The following is a 22,849-nucleotide window of genomic DNA, read 5'->3' on the forward strand; positions in this document are numbered from 1 at the left end:
TCTGTCTTCCACTGAAAAGAATAAAAATGAAATAAAAGCAGAGAGGATTTTTCTTAGCAAAACTAAACAAAGCCAGGTATCTTTTGGGGAAAATTTGCTTCAACTTGTTCCAAAGATCATTGCTACTTACTCTCTTGTTCTTGTAAGTTATGGGCCAAGGTGTGATCTTCCAGAACAGCAAAGTCTCGACACACTGGACAGGGAAACAAAGCCAAAATAATTAGCAGAAGGGGAATTAAAAAAAAAAAAAAAACCCCAAACCAAAACACAACATCAGAAGAGTGAGGGCAGGGGAGCATACACACACAGAGACTTCTGACACACTTTCCACCAGCCAAGATCTGGACTTTGGACTTGGGTGTTTTCCCCCCTCCTGCACTTGTGGCTATTTTTGCATGCACTTGCTTCTTTGTCCCTGTTTGCATAAAAAGCCTTCTCCACTCCACCTCCACTTTAGTTTAAGATCAGGATTGCCCACACCACTACTAGATCAGACCTTGTGTACAAAACCCTGTACTCCTCCCAAATTTATAACGATGCCCACGCTGACTGTGTTCAACTAAAACCAACAGCAAATGCTTGTGCTTACTATGGCTTTCCTTGCCAGGTCAAAGAGTCTGAGAATAGTATTTTCTGTGCACTAAGGCAAAAGCACATACACCTCTCCAGAGCTGAGCAGACTGAGCTCCATGGCTCTCACTGCAAGCCATTTCTACCAGCACAGGCATCATTTTACAGTTGTCTCTTGTAAGCTTCATTGACTTTAAGTGCAGATGCCAAATTTGTACCTAGAACCCAGATACAGGATCAACCACAGCATTACCAGCAGGGATAAGCACAGCTTCTAGCACGATGAAGATGACCCAGAGACGAGGTAAACGGGAAGGAGATGAGCTCCATTTGGCACCAGTTTGAAAGCAGCAGATTTTTGCCAATGCCTATCACTTTCATGCTTGAACTTTCAAAGGAATGCTCTACCCACAACGTAGAAAAACACCAGTGTTTATTTTTAACTTGCTATGATAGGCAGCAGGGCAACAAAACACAAGTCACATACATGTTGGGATAGGCGCACACACACAGCATCTGGTTCGGTCCTTTGGTGGTAGGTATGTATCAGCTTCTTGGTGAACCAAAGAAAAACCACGACCTGCACCCCAAACTGCAAGATGGGGCCCCGCTCCACACATTGGCCATACGTGGGGTTCCTCCTTGCTTTTAGGAGAGTTTAAGGCAGTTTAAGGCACTGAAAACTTTACACTGCAGAGGTCTATCACTTGTTTTTCCCTCAATGTGACAAGCCAAACAGCTGAAGGACCTGAAAGGGGAATATCTCCCATTTGAAAGGTACAGCACAAAGCAGAGAACAACAAAGTGCTTCCAAAGCTGCAGAGGGAGGTACAAAATGCTGCTGCGCTCCACGGGCAAAACCTCTGGAGAAGACCAAGGTTTCTCTTTAGCAGAGCACAGCAACAGCCTAGAAGAGAAAGTGAAAATAACCCCAAAACCCCCAGAACATACCAAAACTACAAGGGGAATTTATGAGGAACCTGTTCACAAAAAGGTTCAGAGTCAGAGAAGAGAAGACATTTCCAGCACCACAAAGGGTGGAAAATACATGGAAATGAGAAGGTAGCTGCGTCTTCCTGAGCCACCATCCCACAAGCCTTCCCTCTTCTCACATTGACACATATGGTCTGCTCGAGAAGCATCGAGATGTTCCTCTGCACCCAGATACCTTCACAAAATAGCTAGAATTGTTTCTGGTTGTGTGTACTAAGAGGTCAGATGAATATGATAAAAGATGAAGTATTTAACAGAATTTTTGGTTGAGTCTTTCTGCACTGGAAGGTGTTTTACAGACAACAAAAGCTTCTAAAAGCTAGAACAGCACTTCAGGGAAGGAGAGTGACAAGCAGCAGGGTGGAGATGAGGACAAAGATTACGGTTATATGATCCCGTAGTGACTCACTTTAAACACATACAATTCTAGATGGTGCAATTAAGGTTTAGTTGTTACCTTTTTTTTTTTTTATTGCAGCTTCTTTTAAAAAAGGCAAGAGGATACAAAATGCTAAATAGCACTGAAATACTTCCAGTGGGCATCTGTGTATAAAAACAGAAACGCTAGCTTCAGCCGCAGGTCTGGAAAACCCACAGCTGAGTTGCAGGCAGCACTGCTATTCACAGGTGACATATGCAGGGTGCTTGGTGGGCACAAACCCATGTTTTTGTGGGATACGGCAAGAGGACCTTGCCCATAGAGACTTTCATTCTGTGGCCCCTAATACTACTTCAGCATCATAGAATGGTTGTGGAACAACCACTTTCTGCTTACAACAAGCATCATCTGGCCTGCTGGAGGGCACATCCAGCCCCGAGGTTTGAGCCCTCCTGTCAGTTCAGAGCCAAGCAAAGATACCTGAAAACAGAGCTACAGTCTGCCCAAATCTAGGGGCTGGGTTTTACCACCACATAGTCAAGAAGCAGCACTTGCTCCTGATAGTTTAAAAAAAAAAAAAAAAAAAAAGGTGGGGGAAGTGTTATTTTGTTATTTTTAACTGCAGTAGGTCTCTGAGCAAGTCCACTGCACAGCTGCCTGAACAGCTGTACTAGCAAGACAAGGCAGGCAGCACAGGAGCAAGAAATATGAACATTTCAGAGCTGCATAATTTTTGCATAAAGATTGCTGCTGTAAGAAACGCTTATGAAACTGCATCCCAGCCCTTCCCAACTCCTTTCTGTACAGGCTCATACACTGCTCTGATCCCCATGGCTCAGATCATCTGCCTTGCCAGTCATGGTGCTGATGGTGCTGGCGGACCTTTGCTCCATCCTCCCCAGAGGCATGTGTGGGGAGGAGGACATTTGTTTTGGTTTGTTGTTTTTTGGGGGTTTTTTTGTTTTGTTGGGTTTTTTTGGTGTTGGGGGTTTTTTGGGTTTGTTTTTTTGTTGTTGTTGTTTTTTTTTTTTTTTACTCTATTCTACCCACATCCAGACACACTTTTTTATTTGTTTGGGAAAAAACATGTTGACAGAAACATGCTTGGCATACAGGCGAGAAAGTGGGAGGGCCGCTGCAGAACGCTGCTGCTCTTCTCCTGACAGTCTTGCACCAACTCCAGAAAAGTCTCACCTCCTCCGGTGAGCTGCTTTCCTACAACACAGCAACAACTGTTTAACCCTTCTGGACTGATGGGCCACTAAAAAAATTTCTAAGGAAAGCATGGACTCAAAAAAGTCGAGTGCATATACTGTTCTGTGTATGGATGGGCCTGCTTCTTCTAGCTGCTCCCCCAGAGATCTGTGAGAATTAGTCCATGGGTCTCTGGAGTTAAATAAATAAGCAAAAATAAAGAAAAACAAAACTCCTCTGGACTTCACGTCCTATGGGCTGCCAAGGAAAGCTGCTGGATGCCAGAGACATAAAGCAGGGACTTGTCTGGGTTGTTTTGGCTCTTCAGGACAGGTCTGTGCCATCCAGAGCTCAGCACCTGGGCCGAGAAGCACACACAGCCCAGGGTACCACCACACGCACTTCCCAGTTCACCACCCAAAGCAACCGGCCTCAGATCCAGTGCCACCCCTAACCCGGCCACACAGCACCCTGACCCAAGGCTGTGCCCCGCCACCACCTGCCCTGTCTCTGCGGGCAGGGACAGACCGTGTGGGGACAACACCCTGGGACGAGCCACCAAGTTACAGGGCCTAAACACAAACGCAGGGACTGGGTCTTAGAACAGTGATGATTATCCCATCAAGATCCAGTACAGAGAGAGGAAGCTGGATGGTTTATAATGATTATGCTCACAGGAAGCTCCCCAGTGCACCCATCTCACAGAAGACACAGCACAGAGCAGGCTGGTGGGGCAGCAGCAAGCCTTAGGTTTGCTCACACATTTGGATTCATTTGTGCACTGGTGAAGAAGCCACTTGGCTGCGTATACACTCCCGTTAAGCTGCTCTTACAAACCCGCGAACGGATGGCTGGAGCGCACAGCCCTCACTTTGTGCTGCTGGAGCTGCTGGCAGGGCGGACGGCACAAGAAGACCTTTCATCACTGTCAGAAACTTGGCTGGGCTGGCCACCTCCGACTCATCTGAGCACATTATTCCCAAGTCCCATCAGCCTGAGGACAATGTGCAAAGGAAGATGAGAACATCCTATTATGAACACAAGGAAGCACTGTGAGCCAGCCAGGTGGCAAGAGATGCGGACACCTGCAACTCCCTAGCAAGTGTGCGGGCAATAGTAAGTGCAGAGCACTCCCTCAAGACTAGACAGACCCTGCGCCCATGGCAATGAGTCAAGTATGACCGCAGCTGCAAGTGAGGCCAAGGAAACCAACCCTTCATCCTTGAGGACACGCATCCAGCAATAGGGCAGCTATGAAATAACTGGAGATGTGCACCAGCCAGGCGTGGTCTGAAATAAAGTTTCACTGGCACCAGTCCTCGTCCTCGGCCCAGCCTCAGCACAGCCCCAGCACACCCATTACCGGGTATTATGTGCACCGGGTTTGTGCTGAGAAATAGGATGGCCCCAATGACAACAGGGACACATTCCTCCTCTCCAGGAGGCTTCATACTGAAGGGGAAAGAAGTCAGTTTCCTTATTCCCTAACTGTATGCCTGAAAAATGAAAGGTAATATTAACGTCACATTCACTGCTGCGAATTGACTTCCCATCCCTGGGCCCTGGCTGCGAGCCATCAGACAGTCAAGCAAGCAGCAGGGGTGCAATCAGAGCAGCTACAATTGGCAAATCCACTGAAGTGTGAAACATTAACAACAGGTTTACCATAGTCTGATTAAGCCAATCTGCCTTGGCGCAGCAGGGAGCACGCCTGGAATACGTGCTGCTGGCACAGCTGTCAATAAAAGGAATGCCAGCGCAGGAATCCCAGCCACTGCCACCGCCAGCAGAGGTGCCAGCTGAGAAGGATGAGGGCAGAAGCATGGCTAGAAGCATCATCCTTTGCAGCAGTGGTGGGCTGCAAAATTCATGCAGTGGCATGAAAGAGGGAGCTGGCTTGCTTGAGGGATCCTGAAGAGCCTCTCTACAAGCTCCAAGCACAGGTCTTCTCCACTGGCAGTTTACCCTGGAAATACTCCTTTCCACGCATCTGCACCTCTGAGGCTCTTGCAAGCATGGTTGCAAGCCCTGCCATTAGGGCTGAGATAAGAGCATCTCTAGGTATGACAACCTGGCAAAATTTCATTAAATAACCTTTTCCTTTTCATAGTCTGCCATCTGCCTCACTACCTTACTCCAGCATGACCTCAGCTCCACAGGTCAGCATTTCTAACACCAAACTGCTTCAAAGAGAGTGAGGTAACCACAAAAGAGGAGCAGAGGCAGCCATAGACGTTGCTAGCGATACTTAGGTGTGTGACAAAGAGGTAGGTAACACCCAGTAATGGGTGGTGTGAACATGCACCATCTCTACAAGATGTCAAACCCCACTGGCTTCTCAAGAAAGGCATACAACAAAACACCCCGTCACACTTCTGCCTGAAGTCAGACCATATTTTGACATCTGCCGAGGGCCGAAGGGCCCACTTGGTTCACGTGGCCCATACGTTATGCTCTGGGACATCGCCAAGTTCAGTGACCCAGGGGCCACACATACATGCTCCAAGCATTTCCTTTTGGGTCTTAAAAAACATCTCTTGCTCCCTACCCCCTCCACTCCCAACATTTTCCTGTCAGCATCATGTGCTGGATAATTCACAAAATAAACTAGAAGGTGTGAGTCATGCTTAGTTTAGACCATCTGCAGTTTTTGAATCCTCAACTGAAGGACAGGAGGAAGAGAAAAGACAAAAGTGACACAGGAAAAAAACAGTTTGATCAGCTAAAGTCACTTTTTAGGGCCTATAAAGCTGACAAATCAAGTGGCAAGCAGCAAGCACAGCCTGTTACAAGCCTGCAGTCTCAGGAAGATGCTGAGCTATGAAGATCCCTGCAGATTAGAAAGCAAGCTTGGACCTCGTAGAGACTCTCACCAGCAGGGACTGGCCGGGCTACTCCAAGCCAGGTAAACCCCCCAAAACTTGCAGATTGTTTCCTTGAAACAAAGCCAACGTGACCGAGCAGCCACTCAACCGGAGGTGACAGGCTGCCCCGAGGACAGTTTTCAGAGGAAACATGCAACTAGGACATTTCCTTTGCACCCCCAGCAAAGCTGTTTGGGAGATCCATGACCTGACCTCAGTGTTTATCACTTCTGTCCTGTCTCTCCCATCGCAGCAGGAGATTCGCGCAGGCACTGGCAGAGGCTGGCCAGGACATGCCTTGGCTGCTGCAGCCGCTGTTATGCAGACAGCATTCCTAGGACATTGTTCACCAGGCACTGTCAGTGCCAAGGACATCAGAAAACTCATGCAGGGAGAAGGTGGCTACCAGGTGGAGGGCAGGGCTTGGCTGCCTGGGGAAGGGAACAATTGCTGCTTCTCAGCCATGTCTCATGTAGCCAGGGGCTACCAAGCAGCACAAGTAGACTGGGCAGCCCCACAGGGAACCAAAGTGAGAGGTCTCAGCCTAATTTCTAAAAGCATAAACATGCAAAACAAAAAAAGTATCGCCAAAGAACCATGGAGGTTTTATTGGCAATCTTGGCCTGGAAGCTAAGAACAGCTTGGGATTTGGGAAGAAGGTTATCCTCTCTGCACTAAGCTAATGCCTTGAGGTCAAGGCCACGAGAGGTTTGTCCTCTCTCTCTGCACCACTCTCCAACAATAAGCTCTTTCCACCCAACAACACTTTAAGAAGGAAGACTATAAAGATTTTGCAACCAAATCTTCAGAACACAACTATTTTTTAACCCACCTTGGAATAGATATCAGCAGCATTCACAAAATGCCTTCTCTGAGGTTACTTCTTACTTCTGTCTGCAAACTGTGCCACAGAGCAGTCCTCAAGCTGAGAGAGCATCTGCTGGACACCTCAAAGCAGGGGTGATGTGCTTGCAAAGTATATAAACATGAAGCTGAAGATACCCAAGATCACAAAAAAGCAGCACCACAAGAGACATCAAAAGGTCATTCCTAAAGCATGCCCCAGACACAGAATTTTATTAAGTTTATCATTCTGCCTTTATTACAGAAGGCTGACATTGGATAATTGCACCCTACACTGCATCACCTGCAATTTTTCTAAATAAGAGCAGTTCTTCTTATCCCCCAAGATTAAAACACAACCCATAGGTCGAGAATGTTAAAGATATGCCTTTGACTTCCAGAAGAAAATGTTGAAGCATTTCAATTATAGAATCATTTACGTTGGAAAAAAACCTTTAAGATCAAGTCCAACCATTAACTAGCACTGCCAAGTCCACCACTACACCATGGCCACATCCACCACTAAAGCAACACCACATCTACACATGTTTTAAGTACCTCCAGGGATGGTCACTCAACCACTTCCCTGGGCAGCATGTTCCAGTGCTTGACAACCCTTTTGGTGAAGAATTTTTTCCTAATATCCGACATAAACCTCCCCAGCATAACTTGAGACCACTTCCTCTCATCCTATCACTTGTTACTTGGAAGAACAGACCAACACCTACCTTTGTAAAACCCCCTTTCAGGTAGCTATACAGAGCATAAGGTCTCCCCTGAGCCTCCCATTCTCCAGGCTGAACAACCTCAGTTTCCTCAGCTGCTCCTCAAAAGACTTGTGCTCCAGACCCATCACCAACTTCATTGCCCGTCTCTGGACACACTCCAGCACCTCAACATCCCTCTTGCAGTGAGGGGCCCAGAACTGAACACAGCATTCAAGGTGCAGCCTCACCAGTGCCGAGTGCAGGGGGACAGTCACTGCCCTTGTCCTGCCGGCCACACTGTCCCTGACACAAGCCGGGACACTGTTGGCCTTCTTGGCCACCTGGGCACACTGCTGGCTCATGTTCAGCCGGCCATCAACCAGCACACCCAGGTCCTTTTCTGCCAGGCTGCTTTCCAGCTACTCTTCCCCAAGCCTTTGTTTAAGCTTGGGCATACAGACATACTTCAAAATGGCATTGAGCCTTAAGGAGTACTGGCCCCCATGCTTTGAAAATTCAGCCTTTTCAGCCAGGTCTAGCTGGGCCCCCAGATATGAAGTATTCCGAGTCACAAGAACTTTCCAAAACCTCTCATTCCTATAGACAACATTGCTGCTATAGCTGCCGTCTCCTATTCCAGAAATGTCTGTGCATTGACGAGCTGAATAGCTACAGTATTTTGCCGCTTTAAGGCGGAGAGCAGATATATAGGCCACAATACTTTAATAATCTGCAAGCCATTATCTGCCAAGCTCAGAACACAAATCTCTAGCTCCTTCTTGAGTGCCCCAGTGTCCACCAGCTGTACAGGACTGCCTATACCCAAAAGGTCACCAGTGAGCTCACACTGTGGACCCATCAGTAACATCCAGATGGAGAAGTATAAAAGCTTTAAGATTACATTGGTCAGGAATGGCTAGTTCGACACCACAGCCAAGCAGCAGGCAAACCCACGCTTCATCACAATATCAGAGGCATAACTGGGTCCATGTGTGGAAGAAGTTAATCTTAACCATCAATGAGAACAAAAGTTGCTTGTGTAGTTCATTCTCTCCAGCATCTGACACAGCTTCAGTTGACTCAGCTAACACCACATGTGCAAAATGAACAACCAACAACAAAGACAGGGAGAAGCTTTCATAGCAGCCAACTTTCACCACTGTCTCCCAACCATGGATTACAGTAAAACAAACAACACTGCCTCCAACAGCTGTGTTTTACCCTCACTTTGTGGTGGGCAAACCACCACACATCACTAGAGAACAGGGCAGGAGTTACCTTTAGCAAGAGAGGTCAAAACCCATGGCTGACACAGATGTCCCCATGCACCACTGTAGCTGTAAAACACACCTTCAGCAGTGTCCCATGGATCATATCACATGCCCTTTTCTGGAGGTTTTTTTGTTTCTTTTGCAGACAGGATGTCATGGCAGTTTTAGTTTTAAACCCAACACTACTCATTTAAACTGGTGTAAGGGAGCGGGGAAAGAAAAACAATCTCACCCACAACTCAAAACAGCCACCCACTCAGAAAACTGCTCAGGCATGGAGTCTGCATCTCAAGAGATTTGTACTATATACGCTCCCCACACACACATCTCAACAGTGATCACCATATTTTCCTTTCATCTGTTTATTTCAGCTTTTATTTCAGCATTTCAGGCCATTTTATACTACACAAAACACTTAGAAGGACACACTCAATTTCCCAGGTAGGTAAAACTTCTGTTCCCTGATAAATGCAAATCTAAATCCCTTGCTCAGTTCAGTAGTTTCCATGCAGAGAGCTGGCACATCCACTTTGTGGTTCAGGGTGGCTTTCAGGAGCCATGGCACCGTGGGTCTCAGATGCTTCACTAGCATTTCCAAGTCCTCAGTTTCAGGCTGTGGTGAATAAACTCACACAGCAGCTCCAGAGAGGCAGGCAGGCAGCCGGGAGCGGAGATAATTCAAAGTGTCAGATTTCCCAGGCTTCTGCTCCAGCTTAATCCTAAAAGACAATGTAGCAAAATACAAGGGAGGCAGGATACAGAAAGTGAGCTCCCAGTGCCCCTCTGGTACAGGTTCATGCACTGACTCAGTGTGGTGACTACGCAAGGCTGACTGCTGGAAGCCTGACACCCACGCAGAAAGTGCCAAGTGCTAAAAAAAAAACCACAGTTCCAGTTCCTCTCAGAACCCCGCAGGGTGGTTTTACACCACAGGGACCCGCAGCCATATGGAGGTACGAGCATCTCTGGAGAGAACAAGCAGAAGCCAGACTCCCTCAGAGAAGTCACCCAAAGGCTGAATAAAAGTGGCTAGAGCCAAGCCCCAGACTGCTCCAAGGCTTGTGGCTAAACCAAAGCTGCAGCTGGAAGGATGGACCGCAGCACCAGTGCGCTTGCAAATAAGCCAGATTTTATTCATCCAGATCAGATACCAAGAGAAGCAAAGTTCCAGCAGGGTGGGCCCCAGGGCAGCCTCACAGGCTTGCTGGAAATCTGGCCATCTGCTGCATTCAAAGGTGGAGGGGTCTGAACTGATCCTTGCACAGATTCCTATCAGGTTCCTTTTGCCTAGAAAGGTGGCTGCTAGGCTGTGAGGACTCCTGTCTGCCACCCGTTCGGCTGCTGCCAGCACTGCCAGTCTGCTCTGCAAGAACAACCTTCCCCTACCTAACCAACCCAGGATGCTCTGCTTAGTTTCAAAATGCCTTTTCTTTGCTCCACCGGCTCCTCATGGCCGCTGTCTCCTCTCCCCCCTCACTTCCCACGTTTAAGTTCTCCCAAGTTTATTAGTCAGCTCTGGAGAACACAGAGTAGCAAAGCTGGCCCCAGATCAGTCAAACCTTTACATCCATCTACAAGAGTCACAAATCAGTAAAGTTGCAGCACTAACAATACATGCCCCCCCTTCCTGTCACAGCCTTGAGCTGGCACGTTGCCCTCAGAGCAACTACAGATTTAAAACAGTGGTATAGCAGGGTAAGAATATGCCTATCTGGCCCCAGAGGCCAGGTAACAGGAGGCAGAGCTGCCAGCAGCAACCTGGAGCAAACCGCTTTGTGGCACCTGTGCTCACAGCTCATATGCATTGCAAAGCACAAGGAAGAAGCAGGCTGGCAGCCTTTTAAATGCCTCCTCTCCGAGAGCATAAAATGAGCTCCAAGTCAGTCAGAAGTAAAATTTTTGCTTTGGGAGTTAAATCACCTTTAGGTGATATTGTATACCCAGAGCTTCTTCAAACAACAACAACAAAAACCAAACCAACAAAGAAAAAGAAAAGACAATTAAAATCGGGACTTATGTGGCCGGAGCTGATGTGCTGCATAAAGCCAACTGCCTGGAGTACCAGGTAACTGAGCACTATAACAGGAGCCGGAGGCAAACCTGCCTGTTCCACCTTGTGTCAGGGATGCACAGAGTGCAGGCAGGGCTCTGCAGCCCTGGCCAAATACCCACTCCCTCCAGCGCTGCAAATAAGGTCAGGAGAGCCCAGCCTCTTCCCAACACCAACTTCCTTCGGAAACCTGGCGCCGACCGAACTGCCTGCAGGAGAGCACAGCCCTGCGAACAGCAGCGCTCTGCGTGCCACCGTGACGGCCAACACCCTGGCGGCCTGGAAACTTCCCAGGTCTTTTCCCTGCCGTCCTCCACCACTTCGCCCCAGCCCCCAGCAGCACTGCCAAAGCCTCCAAGAGGCACTGGTGAATTTAGGACATAAATCCTCCCTGTCCCACCAGCCAGCACCCCAACAATAGAAGTAACTCCAGAATGGAAGGGGGAAAAATTTTCTTCCCACCAGGATCCCACAAGCAGTATTTGCCATGCCCGTAACACACAAACGATAAGCTCAGGTGCTTCTGCAGTGCAAAGCCATTCTGTCACGCAGAGGGGGAGCAGCTTTCCATCCACAACAGGGAAGGCTGCCCCGAGCCAGGTTAGCACTTCCCCAGCCCACGCAGGTCAATGGTGACAGTCTCTCCGCAAGGAACATTCCCAGCTGGGTCACACTCCAGCTTCTTGTCCTGTCTGGCTGTAAACAGACAAAGCTATACACACTGTGTCTTTTGGACTGCTTTCTGCAGAAGAAAAAAAGAAAATCCACCTCTCACTGTCTCCCATTTGCATAAACTTCCTTCTTTCCTCTTGTCCCATCACTTCTCAGGTCAGCCTTGTCAGTATCTTTAAGGTATGCCTGTCTCTCAGTGTTTTCAAACATTTGCTTATTTATGTCCTCTTCCACTTCGTCATCACTTACCGAACACCACATATTGAGCCCACGAAACATTTCCTCTTAAGCTGATTCCTCCAGCCACCAAGCCCTGGTTCAGCAGAAGGGCTGGGAAAAGAATTAACCATATCCATACACGCACAGGAACTCAAAAGTTTTACCCCACACAGCTTTTTACACCTCCTTTGAAAAGGGAAGTGAGGAAGAGTGACTCACTCGCAAACCCACTTCAACTTTCTGTCCTGAACAGCATTCACCGCAGGCAGGGCTGTCAAGGGTACACAGACCAAACCCCCTACCCACCCAGGCTGCAGTCAGAAAGATCCCACTATTTTTATTTGGCTGACCGAGCACTGTGGCAGTGGCACTGCGGTTTGGCGTGCTACTAAAATAATCATCAGCTGAGCTTCTCGAGCCTGACACAAAACCCATGGGCAGGGGCAGAAGAGCTGTGCCAGGCTTCTGAGCAGGCTTTCACCTACACCTTTCTCCCCAGGGAAAGTGACACTTATGGCAAGCTTAATTTACAAGGTGCCCGGGGTTAGAGGGTAGATTTTGTGGGCACCCAGGCCTAACAGGTCTCCTTTGCTCACAACGGCCCTGCTCTGCATCCTTACACATGCAGCATGCTGCTGCTGCTCTCTTTCCAGCCCTACTAAAAGTCTCTCCCAGCTGCCATACGGTGCCAAGGCCATATGAGCTGTGTGGCGCCTTTTCACGTACCAAGAAAGAAAACAGTGGGAAGGCTCCAATTTCTATTTTTAAAAAGGAAATATAAATGAAGTGTCGAGGGACTTCCATAAGTTCCCAGCATGTGTCCCATGGAAAAGCCAGCACTGTAAGATGAACATGGAGCATCCCTGACACACAAGCAGGCCTCCGGGAGACAGCAGCCCTGCTCTCCTGCTGGAATTGCCCAGCAAACGCCCTTTGCTCCCTGCAGTGCAAGCTACCAGGCAGCAGAACAGCAAATATCTTTATCTCCTTTTTGGAGACAGGCAAAAGGACAAGCCAGCAGCAAGTGCCGCACCAGAAACTGGACCTAAGCTTCTTGAGTTTTAAGGCAGCTTTAGCAACAGACTGGCCTTCCTCAGTCCTTCAGCCTTCAAACCAGCACTACGCAGAGGAGTGGCAGTGAGTGAGCAGCAAGCCAGCCAGCTGGGGACACTGGGAAGGGGACAAGGAAGCAGGGAGGAAACACGTCCCTTCATCCTATAAATCGCTACATTCCTGTGAACTGGATGACTCCGAGCAAGGAAAAGAAAGCTTATTCCAGCAAAACAGAGAAGTTTCACACAGCCTCAAGGCACATTCCATTTCTTCTTCAAGCGGGATTTTCCCTGTGCCCAGAGAGCACACAACTGCCCTCTCCTGCTTCTTGCAGCAGCCACCTCCAGCTCCCACCAGGCATGCGCGCACCTTCTGACGCTGCTCATGGCCACAGGAAATTAAAGATTAAACAGAAGCCCGTGGTCACAGCAAACACAATGCCATCTGTAACACACTGCTCAGCTGGGATCGTTCCTCGGAGAGCAGCAATGGATGATGGCTAATGGATGTCCTGGCACCACAAATAGGGGAAGCTCCCTCCCTGCATCCCCAGGAATGAGAGCAGAACAGACTGTGTCCCCTCTTATCACTCAAGCTACTTGTCAGTAACTAAGGAAACATGTCTGCAGAAGGCATCAACCTGAGTCTGGAAGCTCCTCTCTGCCAAAGACTGCTTTCGGAGCAATCTTTTTGCCTTGGTACAACCTCCACAGCAGCTCACAGAGGACAAGTGCTAAGGATTTAAGGGATGGGAGGAGGCAAACCTGCTTGCTCAGTTGCATTTTGAAGCCCAGAGCATGAAATATGCTAATTCTGCCCATCTCCTCTGCCAAGCACTGCAGACCCAGAACAACTGAATGCATAATAAAACTTTCACCCAGCTTTAACCAGAAGTTAAATGACTACCACAGCCTCAGCTACTGAATTCATGCATGCTGGAAAAACAGACCTCCTATTACTCAAAAGAGCTGGACATGAACCAGTGACCTAGAAAGAAAAGCCTGCGTTGACATCCCATCACTCTCCACCTCCTTGTTGCCCTTGAGCCATCCAGCTTGCTTGAATTTTTCAGAGCCCTTCCCTGGGGAAGTCACAAAGCAGAAGATCATGACACCGGACATCATGCTGCAAGGAAAAATCCCAGCTGGAGCCAAAGGGCACGGGACAGGTGGCTTCACAGTGACCTGACCAACCCTCAGCTGCTCACAAAATTGTTGCCCTGATTATACTAATCCAGTTAAAGGCCAACCCTTCCTTCACATGCGTACAGCTGACAGATCATCCTTCAAAACCAGTCCCCTGGAAAATCCCAAATCAGAATCCCTCCTCATCAGACACTGTGCCAGCCATCAATACTTTCCAAACCCACTTCCACCTTTGACAGACATCAGGTTTCTCTTGTCCACTGTGGTGTTGCTGAGCATACACAGGCACCAGAAGCCCTGATATAAGCCAATAACATCACGGGAGCCTGAAACACTGCACCTTAGAGCTGACCCCCCTCCCCAGTCGCTTGTCAAGCCAGCTGTCAGGAGGTTTTATTGCAGGAGTCTCAGCGAAGGTCATGTTAAGCTGCAGAGGTCAGAAGGAAGGTGCTGTGGTTGGAAGGAAGAGAAAGACTGATGCTTACAGCAAACTCCTATTCAATTGATGTTAAGGCAAAAGAGAGCCAGCCAGTCTGCCTGCCCCAGAGAATGCCTTCCAAAGGTGGACAATAAGGATTCAAGCCCTTCCTGTTCCCCGAGGCTGCAGTCAGAGATGCGACTACCACGTTTGGGAAACTGGCCTCTCTGGCAGCAGACTACAACTAGCAGCATTTGAATGTACAGCCCAGAAGCTTCAGAAAGTCAAATCAGATATTTAATGAAGAGTAGAAACCACAGAGCGAGCATTGTTGCGGTGTCTCTCCAAGCACGGGTGACACAATCAGCCTTTGTCAAGGCTAGAGCTCCAGAGACAGCAGCATGGCAGGGTTGGTTCTAGTGATTGGCACTGACATATAAAAATAAAATTAAATAAAAACACTTAAGCCACTGCAATTTTCCACAGTTCCAAAGAGCCATACACTGCTAGGACAGCGTTCACGGTCCCTCTACTCCCCACCTCTCCCCACCGAGGACTCAAATTGGCAGGAAAATCAGAAGCCCCTACCTGGGTTTCACCCGCCACTGCTAACAACTAATAGCTTTCAGAGACTGCACTGGACAAGGGACTGAGTCTCAGTCTTGGCAGACGGGCATCGCCTTCACAAAGCTGTAGCCACAGACCTCAGCCTTTTGGCAAAAGCAGCAACAGCAGATGGGACCACAGGTGCATCCTCCAGAGAGGGGCAAGGTCTGCACAGCTCCGAAATACCTCCCAGGAAGGCCCCCGTGCAGCTCTGCCTGCAGGCAGGGATGCCTCCAGGTCCAAGAGGCAGTGCACAGTGCTTTCAGATGGCACCGGAGGCTGCACCGAAGAGCTCATTTAAAACAAGCAGCCAAGGAGAGGGCGTAGCCTTTCCCAATTTTAGCTGCTACTAGCTAAAAATGCATCGGATCAGAAGAAACAATTAGAGATCAAGCAGAGTCCAAGCCAGTTTCTTTTATTTGCTTTATAAGCAATTAATTAAGATAGTATTTTCAGTATGTTTTTGCCCCCAAAAGGCTCACAAATGGGACCTCAGTAAAAAAAAAAATATTCTATACACATAGAGCTGAGCAATCCCCTGGGGTGGGTCAAAAGAGCACACAGCAGAAGCTGCTTTGTGAAAAGAAAACGTCCCAGATACTTAAGACACAAAAAGAAATACAGGCAAACTCAGCCCACAGATTGCAACTAACACCAAAACCTTCAGCAAATAACTTACAAGAGCTTTACTGACCACAGTGGTCAGAACATCCACTTTTCTGCTCAAGGAAAACCACCTCTGTAACACTAGGCTGCAGCACCAAGGTCTAGTTCATACTAGAAAAAGTGTTTTGAGAGTTCATTTTACACCAGTAACCCCCTGCCCACAAAATAAGCTGGACCAGCTGAAACAGTATTCGCCAACAAAATGCCATCTATACCAGGCCTCCAACTAGCATACGTAATTTTACAGATTAAAAAAAGAAAGTAAACACAAGAAACAAGGCTTCCTGCAGCACCTAGCTAGTTACCAGATTTTCACCGCCATCACTGCACAGAAATGATCTCGCTGGTAGAAGAGTTAAGACCACACCAGAAGAGGAGGATGAGGCTGTGTCGCAGCAGTCCCAGCTGCCTGCAGCCAGGGAGAACCTGGACACAACCCTTCCCCATCCCCAAAGACAGCTGGTGAAGAACAAAGTATTCAAAGCAAAACAATGTTCTTCGTTGTTAATGAACGACTAAACTGACCTTTACCCGAAATGAGGAAAGGGAATGTTTTCCCAGAAGGATGGACAATGATTTCTGTATGAGGAACAGTAATTATTTCCCAAGGTATGGAAGGTGATACGTACTTTCCTTGGTTGGCATTAACACCCAGCATGAAAAGATCTAATCCAAAGCATAGCTTGGTTTCAACACTTTCCACAATAAAAAACAAATGATGCCACTAAACTAAAAGTGTGAAACATGCCTGAGGCTTTGCAGAACATGGCTCAGGCCTCATCTACTTTGCATGTTGGAGCTGCTCTGGGATGCTACTTTAATCCAGCCGCTATCAGGTAACAACAGATCTTCGCACCAGGACACTCATGAAACTTAATCCATGCTAACCACAGGTGCAAATTAACCAAGGACTGGTTGAGCTACGCTGCAGCTCTGTAAACATACTTTCATTCAGCATGAAAGTAACCTCAACTCACTCCAGGTAGATCACTTCAAAAATGAATCAAGCGAAATCAAATCAAGGCTACTCAAATTCTGAATAAGAGAGTCTACACAGGGATTTAATTCACTTTAATCAATCCGCTGGAAAGGTTAATTGGGTTAAGTTTCTTGAGTAGCCACGTGTGGACAGACTCTAAGGATGAGATATTGGCCACACTAAAATGACCAATAACAATTCTTAACAGGAGCAACATTAACCCCTAAAACTTCAGGCGCATGGATATTACTTTTCTTCCAGTAGCAATAAGAAGTGAAGCATTAAAGGATGACAAGAGGTCAATCAGAACCTCCAGCGCCCTGCACAGACATACACCTTCTACTCTTGACTAGCGGAATCGTCAGATTCACACTTGCTATTTTGTAAAAAACGAAATTTTGAAAAAGAAGAAGTGGCCAGCAGCAAGGAAAACAAGTTTAAGGAATTTTGGTTGTATTTAGATAGGCATGCAGTGCTCTGTGAATACAATGTAAATTCAAAATAACTTTATTTGGACACAGCTTCCACGGTCCTGTATTGCTGTCAGAACAACTCCAGCTTGTACAAAGCTTTTTAGAACAGAAACAGCTCCCGGGCACCTTTGTTGGGCTCAAAGGCACAGACAGGTGAAGTGGGCGCCCAGCTCACAGGCTAGCCTGGACCGGGCGCGGGGCCTGGGGCCGCCGCTGCTGGACCCCAGAAAGTGGGGGGCGCCTACAGCCCCCCCTTCCCCTGCGCTCCTGGGGTGCACTGGGATTTCGCAGGGTGAAGGAGGCTGCTTGGTGCTCTAAAGCTCCATGCAGAGCTTTCGCAAAAACCCCGCAGCCTCACGGATTTTTAACCAGGACCCCAACATCGCCCGTCCCCTCAGATCACCCCACACACGGGTATTCACAGTTCCCAGCGCCCCGAGCGGAGCCTCCAAACCCAACCGAGCCGTAACCGCCAGGCACACGTCTCTGCGTGCCGATCCCCCGGGGGCTCCCGGCTGTCTCACAGCCCGGCTCCCCCCCGCGCCCGCAGCCCTGCCCCGGCCCCGCCGCCCCGGCGCGGCGGGGGAAGCGCGGCAGAAGCGCCGGCGGCGGCCTCGGCCCCGGCGCAGACAAAGGGCTGGCCCCCTCCCCCCGCGCCGCTCCCCGCCTGCTGCCGGGGCGAAGCGGCACCCCCCGCCCGGCCGCCAGCCCCGGGGCGAGCAGCCCAGAGCCGGCCGGTCGCGGCTCCCCGCCAGGCCAACGCCGCTCCGGCCCCGCCGGCCTCCGCCCGCCCGGCCGCTGAGGACACCGCGGGGGAAGCGGGACGGGCTCCCTCCGGGCCCCGCGCTGCCCGCCACGCACTCCCTGCGGCGGCCGGGGCACCGAGCCCCCTCCCCCGCCGGGAACCGGCTCCGCGGGGAAGAGCCGCCAACCACCCCGGCGGGTGGAAAATTTTAAAATAATTATTTTTGTTGTTGTTGTTTTTAACAATAAGTTCCTCCCCTGCCTTCCCCAACTCGCCTCCAGCAGCCCCGTCCCGTCCCGCCCCCCCCGCGCCGGGCCGCGCTCCGCGCCCCCCCCCCAGCCGCTCCGCTCCTCCCGGGGTGACCCCCACCTTCCTTCACTCCGGGCAGCTTGGAGTGGTCGATGCCGATGCCGGCCATGGCGGGGTGGGCCCGCCGGCCCGCGGCCGGGAGGGGTCGACCCGCGCCCCCCGGTGAGGGCAGAGCCGCGGCGGTGCCGCCCGCGCCCCGCGCTACAAAGTTGCCAGCGGATGGAGCCGGAGCGCCCGGCCGTACGGCGCGGGAGAGGGGACAGAAAGCGCCGGGCGGGGCGGGGCTGCCGCTCGCCGCCCCTCGGCCCCCCCCGCAGGTGGGCGGTGGCGGCCCCGGCTGCTCCCCCTCCGCTCCTCCGGCCGCGCCGGGGCGGCCGCTCCTCGGGACGGGGGGCCTGCGAGCGCCGTTATCGATACTGTATTGGTATTTGGCAGGGGCGCGGGTGGGATGGAGAGGTCCCCTGCCACCGCCGGGGCGGCGTTCCAAGCCGCTCGGACATCTGGGGTGCCCCGGCGCTTTCCCGTGCCGGGGCCCGGTGCTTCAGCCCCTCCTTCCCCATCCCAAAGCCATCCCACCCCAGTGCTGGCCTGTGTCCCGCCGAGCTGGCAAGCGAAAACGTGCCCAGGTCGAGCCCCAAAGGCGGGTGCCGCAGCCCCGGCACGGCTGGTCCCGCAGGGAGGGGGGCGAGGGGCCGATCTGCCGGGACGGGCGCACCCCGAGCCCAGCATCCCCGGCCGAGGGGCTCCTCGAGGGGCCCTTGAACCCCCCCAGCGCTCTGCCCCGTACCAGCCTCCAGCAGGGCCGGTGGCACTCGCGGCTGCCACGCACGGTTGCTTGCCAGCAGCAAACAGCATGAGATGATGTCCTCTGGGCAAAGAGGGAGGAGGTAAGAGGAAGAGGATTTAGGGGTGTCTAAGCCTCTCTGGGCTGTGCTCAGCACAACTACTCACTCATGTCAACTGTTCAGTGTTTGGATCATACATAAGGGTGTATCTCAGGAGTACACGAGCAGCAGATTAAGTCAGTATTGCCACATTTGAAATGAGTGGCCTCCAGCTTCTATTCTAATGTCCTATGGCCCCTGTGCCACTGGCAAGTAAGAGGATGCAGGGGTGAGAGGGAGACTGAGCCCATCTCCTGCTCCCCATCTCCGACAGCCTCCAGGAGCTCTGTGCCCTGGGCAACTGGGGCGGGACCTGAGAGGGAGAAGTAGTGGGATGTCAGACCTCAGAAAAAATGGCAAAAGGCATAATATTTCAATTTATTAAAAAGTAAAACCATTAAAGAAACTGAAAAAAAAAAAAAGTGTTGATTTTCAAAGGGTTAGCCTTGTGCTACTCCAGAGTTTTTCAAGTCTGTTTTCTGAAACTCAGGAACGCTGTCCTTAGTTCCACCTCTTTCAAACGGTGCTTCATCATCCGCAAAGCAGATATGCATAGACTGTCTTTAATCTGACTGCCTTTACCATTCCTTCAATCGCTTAGCCTTCTCCACAGGAAAAATCACTAAATTGTCTGTATTTGTGATTCCTTCTCATACCTAGCACACCTCTGCTATGTGCTGGCATATGCTGAGAGCTGGTAAGTCTTCCACCTAGGAGGCTGTTGTATTAATTTACTGGGAGGTGAGTGACACGCAGGATGACACCCTCTTCCCAGGAACTCCATATGATCATACAGTTTGGGATTAGTCACAGGGTCTTGTTCCTCCAAGGGGCAGCTCACACCAATTGTCTCGTCACAGTCCCAGTTCTGCCCAGCTCCCCCCTGTAATCCCCCTGCCATTCATACAAGCCATACAACTGGGCTGCTTGCAAATACCCCCTGTGGTTACAACAGCCCCATGCTAATGAAGGGTCTACAAATCCATTTCTAGATTCTCCTAAATTTGAGATTTTCTGAACTCAGTATATTCCTCTGGACATCCTTCACCTTTTACCAATCAAGCTTTTTGATCACTGAGTAAGCATTTATTATTGGACAAAAGGGAGGACAAAAGAAGGGGGTAAGCAACCAGGAACATACAGGAGAAGTGGCACAGAACATACTCATTTGACAGAGGTCACAGCTTTCCAAAACTGAAGTATGGTTTTCTCCTGCCCTTCTGTCAGCATAAGGCATTCAATACAAAGCAGCAGAAGCTGAAAGCCTGAAGCATTCACATTTATGCAACAGCTTTAATGCAACAGAGCCCCCTTTATGACCCTACATTTATGAATATGACTTGTAAGCTGTCCATCCCAGTGATTCTGTGTTTTACTCCATCCCCACAGCTCTTTGCTCTAGTCTTCAGTAATGAATTTGTATCACATTGTCTGGCCAGGGCCAACCCCAACAATATACATTAGTCATAATCTGCACTGCACTCAAGAGATACCGTGTTGGACTGATGTGGCTTTGGCAGCTGTTAAGAGCGCTGTGCTCCTGGCTATGTGTAGCTTCACTAAAGCAAGATCTGGTACCTGATGCTCAGGGTCCCAGCAGAGTAGTTCCTGAGGTTCCTGGGTTCAAGTTTCTACTACACAGACTATGTGGCTCCCTCAATCATGCAAATGCATTTGTTCTTGCAAGATCTGCTGAAGCTCAGTGATAGCAGTGGGATGGTGGTCTCTGCTAGGACCCAAGGAAACTACAGGGAGACTACATAAGGGACATTATTTTCTTGGTGCTGGAAATAAAGAGATCTCTAGCTGTCAGAGCACAGAAAAGCTGGAACAGGCTCCCGGGAAGGGTAATGCAAGCAAAACCAGTGAACAGCATTTGTCAACACTGTTCCCTAAGGCAAGGTCCTACACACAAAAGTATTTCCTTTGTGTTCCTGATGTTGGACTTCCCTCTCAGCTTGATTTTTGAGATTAAGTCAGATGAAATCAGAGATTGGAAGATGGCATGAACCACTTGAAGATTATAGAATGCTTCAAAGACCAAAAATGACCACAGCAGGACAGGGGATGAGAAGGAAATAAACAGGATCCAGGCAGTTACTGATTTAATGCCAACACTGCAGCAGCATCACATCTTATGGTCTCAAAGGGCTCCTTATTGTCATAGACCTCAAATCACCCTCCCACCTCTCACTTATGTCTAAAAGCTGGTGCTTCTGGACAAAGGGCATGGAAGGTGTTTGCCTGTCCTGCTAGACTGACATCAGCTTTTCCCGTGCAAATTCTACAGCATCTAACTTGACAAACGGTATGTGTTGCAGTGGCTGATGAATCTCAATAAAGCTGGGAAGACTAACCACTGGGAAGCTGATGCAGAATTTGAGCTGAAGTATACAACCCACACCTTTACTTTTCTTTCATGGACTAATGTCAGCCAGGGAGGAATTTGCAGGGCTGTAGTCCAACCCCCTGCTCAAAGCTGGACAGGCTTCAAAATCTGATGAAGTTGCTCAGTGCCTTGCCCAGGTGCGTTTTGAAAATCTTGAAGGCTAGAGATCACAGCACCTCCCTGAGCTCTTGTTCCGTTCTTTGCTCATTATGATTTTTCGTCTTATATCCAGATGGACTTCTTGCTGCAACCTGTGACCCTAGACACATGTCCTTGCATCCTGCACCTTGTTTGGCTCTGTGCTTTCCAGCAGTTACTCTCCACAGCACACCCCACGTACCAGGCACACCATGATCAGTGAGGAGTGTTCTCCAGCAGACAGCTGTGGGCAGGGGCTCAGAGATGGCACCACAGCTGGGACTGTGCCACCACACAAGGCTTAAACCCCAGGACTGGGCACTTTACCTACTTGCACCCAGGCATTTGATGCTGCCCCCAGAAACATGGCATTCCTGGAGGGTACCCAGATTGTCACGCTGCTGCACCACACACCACTTTCCCTGTTCTCACAGCACTGAAAACACTTCTGTAAAGATGTGCAAAGCAGAGGCTGGAACTCTTAAAACAAATTAACACAACACGATCTGGACTGGCCTTCAGAAAAAACACAGTAAGCTTTTAGGTGCAGGAGCTGCCAGGCAGAGCACTGGGACCAGAAGTTAGGAGTCCCTTATGCCTCTAAGCTCTTTCTGCAGGCAGGGAGAGACAATTTTGTATTTGCTTCTTAAATAAACTGGGCACCTCTCCAAGTCTCCTGCTGTCATTTTAGGTCAACAGGATAACAACAACTGTGAAATAAATTAGGCTTCATCAAGATGTTCACTTTCAACAGAACAGTCTTTGTTAAAGTTTCCTTAATGATGGCAAGGCTAACTTCCAACTGATGAGGCTGCTGTGGGAAGACACAGAGCATAATGATCCTACAGGCAGGAACATGTGCTTCAGTTAATGGTCAGTGCAAAGGGATGGGGGAAAAAAAAAATGGTTCTAAGTGACTCATGATACCAGGTGCTGCGCAAACTCATGTCCAAAACCTGTGGGTCAGTGGTGACTGATGCCAGGGGAGTGACCTTCCTTCTCACCTGAGCTGGGGACATGCACTTTTGGTTTTCTTCCCAAATTCAAATTCCTAGTATAAAAACCAACACAGGACTCCTTTCTATTTCCAGGAAGCCTAAAGGATGAGAGTCCCCTGTTTTCTCCCTACAATAAATAAAAATCAAAGTTTGGGGTCTCAGGTAGTATCTGCCCCTAACCCCATGGGATGCTGCAGGGTATCCCAGGGGACAGGTGATGTAGGGATGCAGGGAAAAAACTTGCAGTAAAACAACCCAACAAACAACAGTTCAGTCATTAACCT

General features: G+C 49.6%; 1 protein-coding gene and 2 long non-coding RNA genes across 4 annotated transcripts in view; 1 reads left to right on the plus strand and 2 right to left on the minus strand.

Moving 5' to 3' along the window:
• Positions 1 to 18,407, minus strand: part of CCDC50 (coiled-coil domain containing 50) — a 45,759-nt gene extending 27,352 nt beyond the window's left edge. For both annotated transcript variants that reach the window (XM_037406158.1, XM_037406157.1), the window contains exons 1-2: positions 18,217 to 18,407; positions 131 to 193 (exon numbers count right to left, since the gene is read on the minus strand). In XM_037406158.1, coding sequence (XP_037262055.1) covers positions 131 to 193; positions 18,217 to 18,265 — 112 coding nt within the window. In that variant the 5' untranslated portion in view covers positions 18,266 to 18,407. The remainder of the gene's footprint in view (positions 1 to 130; positions 194 to 18,216) is intronic.
• Positions 9,168 to 15,926, minus strand: LOC119156448. The gene is made up of 2 exons (XR_005107142.1): positions 11,793 to 15,926; positions 9,168 to 9,540 (listed from the first exon to the last, which is right to left on the minus strand). It is a non-coding gene; the product is annotated as an uncharacterized LOC119156448 (long non-coding RNA).
• Positions 18,408 to 18,527: 120 nt separating the features above from the next.
• On the plus strand, positions 18,528 to 22,238 carry LOC119156832. The gene is made up of 3 exons (XR_005107296.1): positions 18,528 to 19,043; positions 21,362 to 21,566; positions 21,662 to 22,238. It is a non-coding gene; the product is annotated as an uncharacterized LOC119156832 (long non-coding RNA).
• Positions 22,239 to 22,849: the final 611 nt, after the last annotated feature.

Source organism: Falco rusticolus, chromosome 13 (assembly GCF_015220075.1).
Source record: "Falco rusticolus isolate bFalRus1 chromosome 13, bFalRus1.pri, whole genome shotgun sequence".
Lineage (NCBI taxonomy): Eukaryota > Metazoa > Chordata > Aves > Falconiformes > Falconidae > Falco > Falco rusticolus.